The 15,456-nt window shown below is 37.6% G+C and overlaps 1 protein-coding gene across 3 annotated transcripts in view; it reads right to left on the bottom strand.

The window, feature by feature from the left end:
* Positions 1-15,456, bottom strand: part of MIGA1 (mitoguardin 1) — a 73,568-nt gene that overhangs the window by 45,244 nt on the left and 12,868 nt on the right. For all 3 annotated transcript variants that reach the window (XM_065910676.1, XM_065910684.1, XM_065910667.1), the window contains exons 3-7: positions 14,301-14,478; positions 9,047-9,183; positions 6,804-6,930; positions 4,132-4,265; positions 3,264-3,387 (exon numbers count right to left, since the gene is read on the bottom strand). In XM_065910676.1, coding sequence (XP_065766748.1) covers positions 3,264-3,387; positions 4,132-4,265; positions 6,804-6,930; positions 9,047-9,183; positions 14,301-14,478 — 700 coding nt within the window. The remainder of the gene's footprint in view (positions 1-3,263; positions 3,388-4,131; positions 4,266-6,803; positions 6,931-9,046; positions 9,184-14,300; positions 14,479-15,456) is intronic.

A 15,456-nucleotide genomic window follows, 5' to 3' on the forward strand; every position in this document is an offset into this window, starting at 1 on the left:
AAAAAAAGAAAAAGACAGGAAGAAAATAACAGCATCACTGGAAAACATGGAAAAGGTATCACCAGACCAGAAATTTTAAAGAATACATTGAAATTAGCCAATGGAGGTTCAAGCAGATCCTAAAAAACCATAGCTCAATTATCCCAGAGGCAAAAACCATCCTCTTCGGTGTGTTAGAGAAGTTCCAAATCCAAGCTAACAAACACTGCTACCCTGTCCCCTGGGCTTTGTATTTGTTACATAATTTAACTCTCATAATTATTTTGTTAAATAAATAAGATATATCCATTTTTCAGATGAAGAAGCTGAGGCTTAGAAAAGTTATATAATCACATAAATAATAAATGGTGAACCCAGAATTTGGACTCCGTCAGTCTGAATCTACAATCTGTGCTTTTAGTCATTATACAGATGAAGGCCAAAAGGTAATCCTTTAGAGTAACTTATTAAGGCAATACACTAAATTCAGTTGGCACAGTTGGGCCCTTTCCCCTATTCCCTCAGTTAAATAGAGCAGTTCACTCCATCAGTTCCTGGATTAAACCTTGACAACTTCCTTCTATAAAAGGAGTGAAATCTCTCTCTAGACTGCCTTGAGAGCCTAAGAGAGGAGGAAAGACACCTGAGTTAACTTCAGATCCCCAGGTAGATACGGAGGAAGAAATTAATTTCTAGGAAAAGAGGATCCACACAAAATAAATGAAATACCAGAAATACACTACCAGAAATAAGGTTCCTTACTTCAGCAGCTGTGGCGATTCCAGACTACAAGCTTCAAAACAACATTTCTTAACAGGGAACTATGCCACAAAGAGTTCATAGTCAGTCTTCCAATCCAAGGAACACACCTGTCTTCTAAGTGGTGAGATAATACAGCACGGGGGCTTTTGGACTCCAGAGTCAGCTGTCTGGGTCCAAGTCTAAGCTCTGTCACTTTATCACTGTGTAACTCTGGGGAAGTGACTTAATACCTGTGTACCTCTCTCCCCATCTGAAAAATGAGGATGATAACTATAATTACCTCATAAAAGCTGTTGTGAGGACTAAGCGAGATGGTTTTTAACTCAGAATTGTGCCTGACCCAGAAAAGGAACTATGGGCCATAGCAAAGAGCCTAGAACATGACATGCAGACAATGGTAATTGTTAGATATTAAGTTCAGGGAAAAGATGAATTAGATGACTGCTGCTAAAAAAAATCTTCCAACCTTGAAAACCTATCAAATTCTTAGCAAGAAAAAAAAATTACTTTTTATCAAATAAGACAAAGCAAACTCCAAAACGACAAAGTACTCACTGAAGTCAGATCAATACTTGGTTTAAGTTCACCCCTGAGCTTCTGAAGGCATTTGTTAACCTCTCTTTATTTATGACTATTAATAAGTTGCCTCTCATCAAGATATATCAAGTGTGAAAAATGAATTTGGATTTAGGGGATGAGGCTAGTTAAATGACTTCTGAGCAATCCTGATTAATAGCAAATAACAGATATAACAGAAGTACTCCCTTACTGGAGTTCTGGCCATAGATTCAGCTCTTTCAATCTGGAAGTTCCAAAATGGAAACTTGCAATAACAAGATATTCAAATAATTCCCAAGAAGGAACAAAATATAACAGCGTCATGTCAACTGGAGTCTCCAGGGCAATAATAGGCCAAGGCACTGTTAGGCTGCAGAGAAAAGGAAAAGCCAGCCAGCCAAATAGTCATTGACAGCTCAAGTTAAGACATGGGTGGGGTCAGGAACTTATTACAAACCTAAGCTAACCGAATGGATGGGTTGATTATGGGTCCCACTCTAGAAATCCTACCCATTTAGAGCTCCAAATTAACAACAATTCTTCAGAAACAACTTGAAGCCCCAGAAACCAAGCCATCTGCCTAGAGGTCTTCTTGTCCAGATGCAATGTAAACCCAACACAGACCCTCTGAGCAGTACCCCCAAAAACCTTTTATAACTGATAACCTGAAGAAATGAGAGATGGATTCCACCAACCTCTATGATTAGTAGAAAAAAGAAACTCTGGGCATGCCAAACAGAACAAAATCTGAGACGCATACTAACAGACTAATAAGTATACAGCAAACATCTGCCTGATCCTTACCAAGAGGTCAGACAGAAACTGCAAGCAGAAGATTAGAACAGTGAGGGCAAATACAACTTTCCTAAAATAAAGCATGAATGATCTCAGGCCCCCTTCCTCATATTTATAATTTTTTCCTACTTCTTCTCTGTGGCTTTCTTTGCTGCTTATCCACTCTGCTACCTTTTCTAGTTGTTCCATTCCCACTTTTACATCTGACTTCTTTAAAAAAATCCTTCTCTTTGTTCTTTTCCCAACTTATTGTCACAGATACCATCCTAATAAATTACAAAAGAAAAAATTATATAAATATATATCTACCTATAAATATAAAGAAAGCTTTGACAAATTCTATTTGTTGACATGAATATTATCTATTTTTTTTTCTGGCCTATAATCTCTATATGTCAAAATCTTATACCTATGCCAAGAGCAGAAAAACTATTAAAAAACACTCAGGTCTAATGAAAAATTTTTTAAGACAGTAAGTCAAGGAAGCATCTTTTTTTCCTCGCTCTGTCTGTCTGTCTCTCTCTTTTTTCTTTTTTAGCTGTGCTGGGCAGCCTTCAGTTCTCTGACCGGGACTGAACCTGGGCTATCACAGTGAAAGCCCAGAATCCTAACAACTACTCCCAAAAGCAGTTTTAATCATTTCTCCTTGGAAGACTTCACTTAAGAAGTCTATTCAAAGTTCTTTTCTTTTTAAAGTAAGAAACATAGGTAATGGTATATGATAATGTATGTATTAACTACTTACATCAAAATGTAGCCTGCAACTGAAACAGGGACAAGAAATAGAATTACTTAAAATACTTTAAATGTAAGTCATGAGCTACATGACCATTTCTGAGGTAGTGTGTCTCTCTCTCATATTATTATTTTTTTCCACCCTCCAACACTTTTCCACCTTTTCCACTTTAACTGGGATTCTTTCACTTGGAATGTAATTTTAAAATAATGTTACAATCCTATCTATGGTAAGTACTTGAATTTGTATCAGTAAGTTGACTTGCAAAGTTAAACTGAAAGGAGAAAAACCAATAAATATGATAGAACTGTTTATCTCTTGGCTATTTTCTAAAAAGTAGTAACCATCTTAATACACTTTAGTAAATGATTTCAAGAACATAAAAGAATAAAATGACACATTCCATAAAAACCACATAAAATAACCACCTTACCAGTATCATTAACAAGGGAATTAGGATCAGATGCCCCCAGGGTAGCTTCAAACTCCTCTTGCAGTCGATAGGCTCTTTGCAGCAGAGATTCAAGTTTATGGATAAATTCAGTACTAATAATATCCTACAAGGAGAGAACACATACACACAGCAAGTATTAGATGCTAATGTTAAAATTCCACACATTTTCCACTTTTAAATGAAAGAAAAGTGAGGAATGTTATTTAAAAAACTACTGGTTGGGTGGTGAGAATACTGCGATAGAAGTCAGGGGGCCTGAGTTCTGGCTGTGCCTCACATAGAGTCATCTCCATTTCGTACTCTGTATAAATGAGTTGGACTGGATCAGGGGTTCTCAAAGTAAGGTCCCTAATCAGGAGCATCAGTATTACCTGGGAACTTATTAGAAATACAAATTAGAAGTGAATTAGAAACTCTGGAGGTGGGGCCCCCAAGTCTGTTTTTTAATAAGCCTTTCAGAGGCTTGTGATGTATGCTCAACTTTGAAAATCATTAGCCTAGATGATGATCAATAAATAACAGTCTAGCTCTACATGACTATATGAATATAATGGCACTTAATTCAACCCAAAGCACAAAGCAGAAGTTAAAAAATTCCTTCAGAAATCATATCTGTTGAATTCTATATATTCTTGGAAAATCATGAAATGATGAATTGCAAATTTGAGATTTAACTCCTAAGTGAAGAGGAAGAGCCCAGTGAGAAATATCCCTACACAAATCTCAAAGGAGAAAAAAATAAAAAGTTCTGTTAAATGCCACAGAAATTAAGGACACTGAATCAACATTAAAAATAGTTAAATTTTTCCAATATTATGAAGATCACTCCCAAATAAGTTACCCTTACATCTACACTTTCTTCTGCAATGGCATCTCCTGCACCCAATTTAATGGAACCACAGGCTTCATCTTCAGCCTGTCTATTTCGAAAGGTTAGAGCTTGTTCCCATCGACGCAATGCCTCTTCAAACAATTCCATACCTAAAAATTAAGAACAGAACAATTTTAATATTTTTTTTGGCCATGCCATGCGGCTTATGGGATCTTAATTGCAGTGGAAGTGTACAGTCTTAACCACCAGACCACCAGTAAGTCCTTCTTAGTAGAATCTTAATATCCTAATATATTCCAAGTCTACAGTTCCAGTCAACCAACAATAAGGGAGAAATGACTGATGAGTTTTTCCTTTTTAAAAACTAGTAAGTCAAATGCATACAGTGATTGGAATTTTTCCAAAACAATATCATGAATTCATCAAAAGTCCCAACAATAGCTAATTTGCATAGTCACAGAACTATCTTTCAAAATGTCCCTCTAAATTAAAAACTGATAGGCAAATAGAAAAACTAGCTGAAAAGAAAATATAAGGTTTATAAGAGGCTTTCAGAAGAAGAAAGCAAAGCTAAGAAGAAAAATAACAGCACAGAAGTCTAAAATAATGTCTTTTCTATCTTTTCTCCACCAAAATGTGTTTTAATCCACTATGACACCAACTTGCTGACTTGGATGGATAAAGTGCTGGACCAGAGTTAAAAATAAACAAGAAGAACCCATAAAAGGTTACAGTCCAAGTAGAAATTTCATATCCCCGCTTAAAAAGGTTTTGCGGAAGAAATAAGTGATTATGTGCCTCTTTTTCTTCAAATTAAAAAAAAAAAATTACCAAAATAATTATGTACTTCAAACAAACCCAAAATATTTCAAAAGCTCAATTTCTCTAGACATATAAAAGATCTTTAAAAGCTGCTTAAAAATCTAGCCAAGTCATTCCCAAGATGTTTTTAAGATACAGTAGTTAACAGAATGTGTGTTAATCACTCAGTCGTGTCTGACTCTTTCAACCCCATGGACCGCAGCTTGCCAGGTTCCTCTGTCCATAAGGATTCTCCAGGCAAGAATACTGGAGTGGGCTGCCATTCCCTTCTCCAGCAGTTAACAGAACACCTGTCCTCAAAAATCATTTCTTCGGTTATCTAGAGAATCTACTACTCTAAACAAATAAAATGTTCTGTAAATGAAATGTAGGCTTTTCCTTTGTTTCATTTTCTGTAGCAAAGAATCACTGCTATGTAATTCTCATTCCTTCATCCTTTTCTCACTCCATCCCCTCTCTGCCCCTCCGATTATTTTGGTTAAATATAAGGAAGAATTATGTAACGCCAGAGTTGCCCAAAGAGAAAAGGTGCCTCTCAGGAAGTACTGTGTCTCACCTCACTACAGAACATGGCCCAAGTGTCACATATCAGCAATTCTGTAAGAGAACTGAAACAGTATTTCCTACCAACCCTAATTCTATGACACTGAGACTCCCTACAGCTTCTCTAGCTTTGCTCTATTTCTCTTCAACTCTCTCAATATTCCTACGAAGTGGCCAAAGTAGGTTTACTAGGTATAGTTAAATCTAGAAGCACAGTGAGTTTAATTCTTGGAAGACTTCGGAAAAGGTAGCAGAAGAACTACTCTTACATCCTTCCCCAAGGGCAGGAGTACCCAGTGTAACACCACGCAGATGACAGCATCTTTAACGGTTGATTCTAGAGTATGGGGAAGGCACACAGTCCTTCTGCCAACTCTTCACCCCCTTACTGCTCACTGGCTGGGACCACAAGACTCTTTTCGTTTTATTTTTTAGTTAGCACGCATTTCCCTTAAAAGGAATACAGCCTGAAATAGAGTACAGAGGAACACAGGCAAGGATTTGAAAAAGTATTTGAGTCTTATTCAGCATTAAGGACTCTGGTCCTCTTCCTGGGCTCCAGTGAAACTTTCTAGACATCCTTATGTTCTAGCTGTAAACACAGGCCTCTTTCTACGTAAAATCCTTCCTAGATATAGGAAGAATACAAATAATAGCGAGATAAAAGGCTACTTTCAGTGCATTTTGATATATTCATTAGGTAGAAGTCAACAGAAGAGGTTAGGAGAGTGTAACAGACTGAAAAATGACCACCCAAAGATGGTTCCTAGTCTCTGGAACTTGTAAATGTTACCATATAAGAAAAAACAGTCTTTGTGGGTATGATTAAGAATGTTAACATGGGGAGATTACCCTAGATTATCTGATGGGCTCTAGATCCAATCACAACCATCCTTATAACAGAGAGCCAGAGGGAGATCTGAAACACACAATGAAGAGGAAGGCAAGGGTTGGAGTCATGTGGCCACAAGCCTAAAGTGACACCAGAAGCTGCAAGAGGCACCGATTGAATTCTCCTCCAAGACTCCAGAGGGAACATGGCCCAAACGAACCTTGACTTCAGTCCCGTGATAAAGATTTCAGACTTCAGGCATCCAGAACTCCAAAAGAGTATATTTCTATCGTTTTAAGCCACCAAGTTTGTGGTAGTTTCTATAGCAGCCTCAGAAAACTAATATAACATGTTATGTTATGTAGACTGGAGTCAACAGATATGAGAACATTTTAGAATTACAGTTGCTTCCCTCAGAAAAATTCATCATTTTTCATTTTCACATTACATGTAAGTACAGTATCTTAAACCTTTATTATGTTATTCCTACCCATCAAATATAAGTTCTCAGGAGTCGTCACAGGAATATTAACAAGTTTAATGTCATCTTCATCTGCTTTGTCCCAGGAATTAGAATTCCCACAAGCACAGCTATGACAAGAATTGACACTCTGGACCTAAAATTGAGATGGACAGAAGTTACTTCAAAACCTCTTTTGTAACAGTATTTTGTTTTCTTTTATATTTATAAATTATTTACATAAATCCTAATCCTGGTAAAACCACCCATGGGTTTTCAACCTGAAGAAATTAACCTGATTATACTCAATCAAACTTAGAATTCATAAGACCCTAAATACTCTGAACGCATGTTTGCTCAAAATTAATGTAGAACAGTATTTTGAACATAAACCAGTTGTTGTTTAGTAGCTCAGCCGCGTCCAACTCTTTTCTGACTCCAAGGACTGTAGCCCGCCAGGCTCCTCTGTCCATGGTATTTTTCAGGCAAGGATACTGGAGTGGATTGCCATTTCCCTCTCCAGGGGATCTTCCCAACTCAGGGATCAAACCGACATCTCTGCATCTCCTGCACTGTAGGCAGAGTCTTTACCACTGAGCCACCAGGGGATTTATTTCCATCCAAAATCAAGCAGCTATTTTTATAGTTTACTATCATTAAGTATTTACTTATAAACTTTACACACACCTACTTTGCTTTGAGGTAACTAACTTACTTTCCTTTCAGAACTTATTATGCTGATTTTCTGCTGTAATAATGAAAATCAAAAAGCCTCTATCATCTTTCCTTCTCTAGCAAGGTCTGCTGAGTCAATCATTTGTCACCTCTTTGCAAAGACTCCCAAATCTTGAATTTCAGTTCTGCCCTCTTTTGAGAAATCTAAGCTCACATTTCCACCTGCCTATTTGGTGACTCCACATGGCTCTTCTGCTGGCATCTCAAACTGATAATACGAGAAAAGAGCTCTGCATCTTCCCAAAACAAAAACTCCTCCCAAGTTCAGTAAAATTACTTTTATCTCTATAACTTCTCAAACTAGGTAACAAGAAGTCATCTTTAATTCCTCTTCCCACACCTCTCATATCGAGTTATCAAGTCTTGTGGACCCTGTCCCCTCCTTCTCTACTCCTGTTGTCATGACTCTCGCTCAGACACTCATTAAGAGGCAGAAATCTGGGTTCACAGTCCTGCCAGCGGAGTAAGTAAGTAGGTCAGCTAAGGCACGGAGAGCAAAGTGATTCTAAAGACTAATGATTTATACTGTTATCATAAAACTCCTTTTCTCTAGTCAAGAACAGCTTCAATTTTCAGTTGAGAAAATTTAAAAGAGAGGTACCTCTCTGACACAGAGGAGGTTCAGATTATAGAATGGGCATATACTTCATTATCCTACAGTTTCCCAGAGAACTGAAAGGGCGTGTCTTTGATCTAAATGTTCCTCCCACAGACAGAGGAACCTGGTGGGCTACAGCCCAAGAGGTCGAAAGAGCCAGACTAACTACAACACAGCACAGCACAACAGAAGAGCCTTTAAAATGTGATGTATTTTCAGGAATCTAAGAAAGGAGCAGCTATACGTTCCAATGAAATACAGAAGCAAGGTATGAACAGATTATAGTATTCTATAAGCTATTTTTTAAATGAATATACATGATGTTAGAGGCCTATTCTCCCTGAAATACACATAAGAAACTGTCAGTGTTCATCTCTAAGGAGGGGAATTGAGAAGATTAGGAGCACATTTTTCATGTGCATTATTCAGTAGCAAGTGCATATCCTACCTGTTTTGTAAAATAACTTTTAAGCTATATTATATTTAAATAAATACTAAGTTTACTCTTCACCTGTCAATCAACACTATGTTAACGGTGTAAAGGAAGATGTGAAAGACTCCACACTCGGCTTCAGCAAGCCGAGTGCTGTTACACAAGCAGGTTCGTCAAGCGGTTTCTGTAACCTGGTACCACGTTTGGCTGCATCTTCTAGCTTTTTGTAGAATATCTAGCTTTGAAGCGACACTTCCATACCAACACCATCCTCACAGGACCCCACAGGACAGGATCACATTACCTGACTCAAAAAAACCTGGAACCAAGCTGGCTGAATATTTCACAAAAAGGTAATTTTACTTGTCTGAAGAAAACAGGATCAACCAGATTTCTTCAGGTTCTCTCCATACTAAAAGCTATCTAATTGTATGACATTTAAACCAATATGTAATGATAGATACATAAATAAAATTAAAAGAAAAAATTAATAAAATGTTTACTTACAGAGGCTAAACTCTGTGCAGAACCTGAGTATTTACTGAAGAGTCCTCCATTAGCATAGTTACAAGACTGAGATCCTTTGTCTTTGGCAGAACTTAAAGATAATGTCAAATTCTGTCTGCTACTGGAACAACTTGAACCTACCAAACAAACATATTAAAAGTATCAATAACCCCAATGATAAATTTCAGACAAAATTTCAAAGTTTATATATTCATTCAGAGGGCTCGTTTTAAAATATAATTTCCCTAATTGTGTAAATTATTAAGTGTATCATACCATTATTAAAATCTACATTTCTAAATAACATTTTTAACACTGCTTCTGAAATGAAGATTAAAACATGCATCTAATTAATTAAGGTGGTATCTGAAGGGTCTACTGTACAATCAGTATAAAAATATTGGCAACTATGAATCTTCAAATTATAAACTTAACAAAATATAAGCACTTCTTATATTCTTTCTTGAATTACATCAAAACTTTATCCATATCACATTATCTTAGTCTTTTATACATCTGTCTCCCCTAACCATCTACCCATTCATCTCAGGCAGATGCTGTGTTTTAGTTTATCTTAATACAGCAGTTAAACTTCTCAGATCAAATCCTGGCACTTACTAGTTATCTGAACTTGAGCAAGTCACTTAACTTTTCCATATCTCAATAGGATTATAGGATTCACAGGATTGTTATAAAGGTTATTTTAACACAGTGAATATACAGCATGTCCACACTGCACCTAAGATCTAATAAAAACCTCAGTAAGTCTGTGTTTGTCGCTCAGTCATGTCCTACTCTTCGCAACTTCATGAACTGAGGCCTGTCAGGCTCCTCCATCCATGGAATATTCGAGGCAAGAATACTGGAGTGGGTTGCCATTCCCTTCTCCAGCGGTTCTTCCCAACATAGGGATTGAACCTGAAAGGCATCATTATTGTTGTAAAGTTCACAACACTTGGCACAAAATAGTCATTCATTACTTGCTATGCCAACAAATCACAAGCGCATAGGCTAAATTAACAAATAAAAAATAATTTAAAATTTAAAGAATAAATCCAGCATGCTCAAGAAATTATTTCAATCGATACAACTGGATAATATGTACCCTATCTTAAAAAAAAAAACAACACACAGATTTTTTAAAGCCCAGCAATTCTACTTCTAGAACTTTATAAACTTAGGATATAATCAGATAAGTATATGCAAAGCAAGAAAAATAACCTAAAGAATACAATAGGGAACTGGTTAAAAAAGTAAAGCACATCTATACACTAAGCATATATTAAAAAATGACAGCATAGAGATATATCTATTGACATTTAAAGACATTTTTACACAATATTATATATATTTTTAAGATTTACTGATTGATTTTTGGCTGCTTGGGTCTTCCTTGCTGCGCACGAGCTTTCTCTAGTTGCGGTGCACAGGTTCTCACTGTGGTGGCTTCTCTTAAGGAGAGCACAGGGGGTCAAAAGTTACTGAGCTTAGTTGCTGTACATATGTGGAATCTTTCCAGATCGGGGATCAAACCTACGTCCTCTGCATTGGCAGGCAGATTCTTAACCACTGGACTACCGGGGAAGCCCCCATAATATTAAATATGAAAAGGCTACAAGAGGTATGAATTTTACTTAAAAATATATAAATCACTTATTTGTATATAGTAAAAATTTTATGTCTCAATATATTTAAATGCAAGTATAAATGACTACATATATGCCAAAATATTATCAGGAGTTATTTCTGGGTAGCAGAATTTCAAGTGATCTTCATTTTTTCTTACTTGCTTATCTGTATTATCTAAGCTGTCTAAAATGAATCTGTATTAACAGTGAGCTATATATTCAGTTCAGTCAGTTCAGTAGCTGTTATGTGCAGCTCTTTTCGACCCCAGGAACTGCAGCAAGCCAGGATTCCCTATCCATCACCAACTCCCAGAGCATGCTCAAACTCATGTCCATCGAGCCAGTGACACCATTCAACCATCTCATCCTCTGTCATCCCCTTCTCCTCCCGCCTTCAATCTTTCCCAGAATTCAAGGTGTTTTCCAATGAATCAGTTCTTCACATCAGGTGGCCAAAGTATTGGAGTTTCAGCTTCAGCATCAGTCCTTCCAATGAATATTCAGAACTGCTTTCCTTTAGGATGGACTGGTAGGATCTCCTTGCAGTTCAAGAGCATTAATTCTTCGGGGCTCAGTTTTCTTTATAGTCTAACTCTCACATCCATACATGACTCTGGAAAAACCATAGCTTTGACTAGACGGACCTTTGTTGGCAAAGTAAAGTCTCTGTTTTTTAATATGCTATCTAGGTTGGTCATAGCTTTTCATCCAAGGAGCAAGTTTCTTTTAATTTCATGGCTGCAGTCACGATCTGCAGTGATCCTGGAGCCCAAAAAGATAAAGTCTGTCACTTTTTCCATTATTTCCCCATCTATTTCCCATGAAGTGATGGGACCAGATGCCATGATCTTAGTGTTCTGAATGTTGAGTTTTAAGCCAACTTTTTCACTCTCCTCTTTCATTTTCATCAAGAGGCTCTTTAGTTCTTCCAATTCTGCCATAAGGGTGGTATAATCTGCATAACTGAGGCTATTGATACTTCTTACAGCAATCTTGATTGCAGTTTGTGCTTCATCCAGCCTGGCATTTCGCATGATGTACTCTGCATATAAGTTAAATAAGCAGGGTGACAATATACAGCCTTGACTTACTCCTTTCCTGATTTGAAACCAGTCTGTTGTTCCATGTCCAGTTCGAACTGTTGCTTCCTGACCTGCATACAGATTTCTCAGGAGGCAGGTCAGATGGGCTGGTATTCCCATCTCTTTCAGAATTTTCCACAGTTTGTTGTGATCCACACAGTCAAAGGCTTTGGCATAGTCAACAAAGCAAAAGTAGACGTTTTTCCAGAACTCTCTTTTTTTTTCGATGATCCAACAGATGTTGGCAATTTGATCTCTGCTTTCTCTGCCTTTTCTAATCCAGCTTGAACATCTGGAAGTTCACGGTTCACGTACTGTTGAAGCCTAGCTTGGAGAATTTTGAGCATTTCTTTGTTAGTCTGTGAGATAAGTACAACTGTGCAGTAGTATGACCATTCTTTGGCATTGCCTTTCTTTGGGATTGGAGTGAAAACTGACGTTTCCAGTCCTGTGACCACTGCTGAGTTTTCCAAATTTGCTGGCATATTGAGTGCAGCACTTATGCAGCATCATCTTTTAGGATCTGAAATAGCTCAACTGAAATTCCATCACCTCCACTAAGTTTTTTCATAGTGATGTTTCCTAAGGCCCACTTGACTTTGCATTCCAAGATGTCTGGCTCTAGGTGAGTGATCACACCATTGTGGTTATCTGAGTCATGAAGGTCTTTTTTGTATAGTTCTGTGTATTCTTGCCCCTCTTCCTAATATCTTTTGCTTCTGTTAGGTCCATACCATTTCTGTCCTTTATTGTGCCAATCTTTGCATGATTTTCCTTGGTATTTCTAATTCTCTTAAGGAGATCTCTAGTTTTTCCCATTCTTTTGTTTTCCTCTGTTTCTTTGCCATGATCACTGAAGTCTTTCTTATCTCTCCTTGCTGTTCTTTGGAACTCTGCATTCAAATGGGTGTATCTTTCCTTTTCTCCTTTGCCTTTAGTTTCTCTTCTTTTCCAGCTATTTGTAAGGCCTCAGACAGCCATTTTGCCTTTTTGCACTTCTTTTTCTTGGGGATGGTCTTGATCACTGCCTCTTATACAATGTCATGAACCTCCATCCATATTTCTTCAGGCACTCTGTCTGTCAGATCTAATCCCTTGAATCTATTTGTCACTTCCATTGTAGAATCATAAGGGATTTGATTTAGGTCATCCTTGAATGTCTAGTGGTTTTCCCTACTTTCTTCAATTTAAGTCTTAATTTGGCAATAAGGAGTTCATGATCTGAGCCACAGTCTGCTCCCAGTCTTGTTTTCGCTGACTGTATAGAGCTTCTCCATCTTTGGCTGCAAAGAATATAATCAATCTGATTTCGGTTTTAATCATCTGGTGATGTCCATGTGTAGAGTCTTCTCTTGTGTTGTTGGAAGAGGGTGTTTGCTATGACCAGTGTGTTCTCTTGGCAAAACTTTGTTAACTTTTGCTTCCTTTTGTACTCCAAGGCCAAATTTGCCTGTTACTCCAGGTATTTCTTGACTTCCTACTTTTGCATTCCAGGCCCCTATAATGAAAAGGACATCTTTTTTGGGTGTTAGTTCTAGCAAGTCTTGTAGGTCTTCATAGAACCGTTCAACTTCAGCTTCTTCAGCATTACTGGCTCGGGCACAGACTTGGATTGCTGTGATACTGAATGGTTTGCCTTGGAAACGAACAGAGATCATTGTCGTTTTTGAGATTGCATCCAAGTACTGCATTTCAGACTCTCTTGTTGACTATGATGGTTACTCCATTTCTTCCAAGGGATTCTTGTCCACAGTAGTAGACATAATGGTCATCTGAGTTAAATTCACCCATTTCAGTCCATTTTAGTTCACTGATTCCTAAAATGTCAGTGTTCAGTCTTGCCATCTCCTGTTTGTGCACTTCCAATTTGCCTTGATTCATGGACCTAACATTCGAGGTTCCTACGCAATATTGCTTTTTACAGCATCGGATTTACTTCCATCACCAGTCACATCCACAACTGGGTACTGTTTTTGCTTTGGCTCCGTCTCTTCCTTCTTTCTGGAGTTATTTCTCCACTGATCTCCAGTAGCATATTAGGCACCTATTGACCTGGGAATTCATCTTTCAGTGTCCTATCCTTTTGCCTTTTCATACTGTTCGTGGGATTCTCAAGGCAAGAATACAGAAGTGGTTTGCCATTCCCTTCTCCAGTGGACCACATTTTGTCAGAACTCTCTACCATGACTCGTCTACCTTGGGTTGCCCTACACAGCATGGCTCATAGTTTCAGGGTTAGAGAAGGCTGTGGTCCATGTGATCAGTTTGGTTAGTTTTCTGTGATTGTGGTTTTCACTCTGTCTGCCCTTTGATGGATAAGGATAAGAGGCTTTTAGAAGCTTCCTGATCAGAGAGACTGACTGAGGAGCAAACTGGATAAACTGAAACTGACTGAGGCGCAAATTGTTCTGATGGGCGGGGCCATGCTCTGTTATATATCAAGCAAGGAAATTTTGGAAACTAAAACACTGAAATTACTGCACTCTAGTAATGACGTACATATAAAATTTCCTTTGTAGACTTAATTCAGCTATTTCTACATACCTTTGTCTGATGCTGCTCTTTTAGTGTATTCAAGTATGAGGTGCTCTGGTTCCCATGGTAACATTTTTCCTTTCTTCTTTCCACGTCTTCTTTTAAAGTGATGGGCCAGAAAAATTACAGATACAGCACTCACTGCAGTTACCATGAATAACTTTTTAGCTACTGGCGAAAATTTGATCTAGAAAAGATGCAGTCAGAGTGGAAAAAAAAAGTATTTTATTTGCTTGCTTAAAACCTACAAAAAGACTAAAATTACTCTGAAGCTAATATAGTTCTAAATACTGCCAAGATAACATTATTTCACTCTTTCAGTGACAGCTAGCCCAAATGAATTTCAAAAACATACTAAACAAATGTAGTAATTCATCAGCCACTAAAGTTCTCAGCTAAACGATAAAAATAAAAAAGTCATCAGGAACACAAAATAATTCAATTCCATTAATATCAATTAAATAACTAATGATTAATTCATGCAACTCAATCTGCTATCTGAATAACAGAAAGATTTTTAATTGCAGGAATGATTTAATCAGACTTTTAAAATGAACCAATGTTTTTCTATTTACTTTTAACCGGAGGATAATTGCCTGACAATATTGGTTTGATTTCTACCATACATCAACATGAATTAGCCACAGGTATATACACATGTCCCCTCCCTCTTGAGCGTCCCTCCCACCTCCCGCCCTTCCCCACCCCTCTAGGTTGTTACAGAGCCCCCGTTTCATTCCAAGTCACACAGCACATTTCCATTGGCCATCTTAAAATGAACTGTTTTTTTCCAGACTATCTGGAAATCTGGGAAAACATAAATTAACTCAATTTATAAATATCATTTGTTGTTGTTGTCTAAATGCTCAGTCGTATCTGACTCTGAGACCCCATGGACTGCAACCCCCCAGGCTCCTCTGTCTATGGGATTTCCCAGGCAAGAATACTGAAGTCAGTTGCCATTTCCTACTCAAGAGAACCTTCCTGACCCAGGAACTGAGCCCACATCTCCTGCATTGGCAGGCAGACTCTTTACCACTGAGCCACCAGTCATCTGAATAAGCCTTTTTAATTCATGAATTAATCAACAAACATTTACTCAGCATTTTACAACATACCAGGATTGTGTTATGAAAATGAAAATCTTGGTATAATTCTATTCAGT

Source organism: Muntiacus reevesi, chromosome 1 (genome assembly GCF_963930625.1).
Source record: "Muntiacus reevesi chromosome 1, mMunRee1.1, whole genome shotgun sequence".
NCBI classification, from domain to species: Eukaryota; Metazoa; Chordata; class Mammalia; order Artiodactyla; family Cervidae; genus Muntiacus; species Muntiacus reevesi.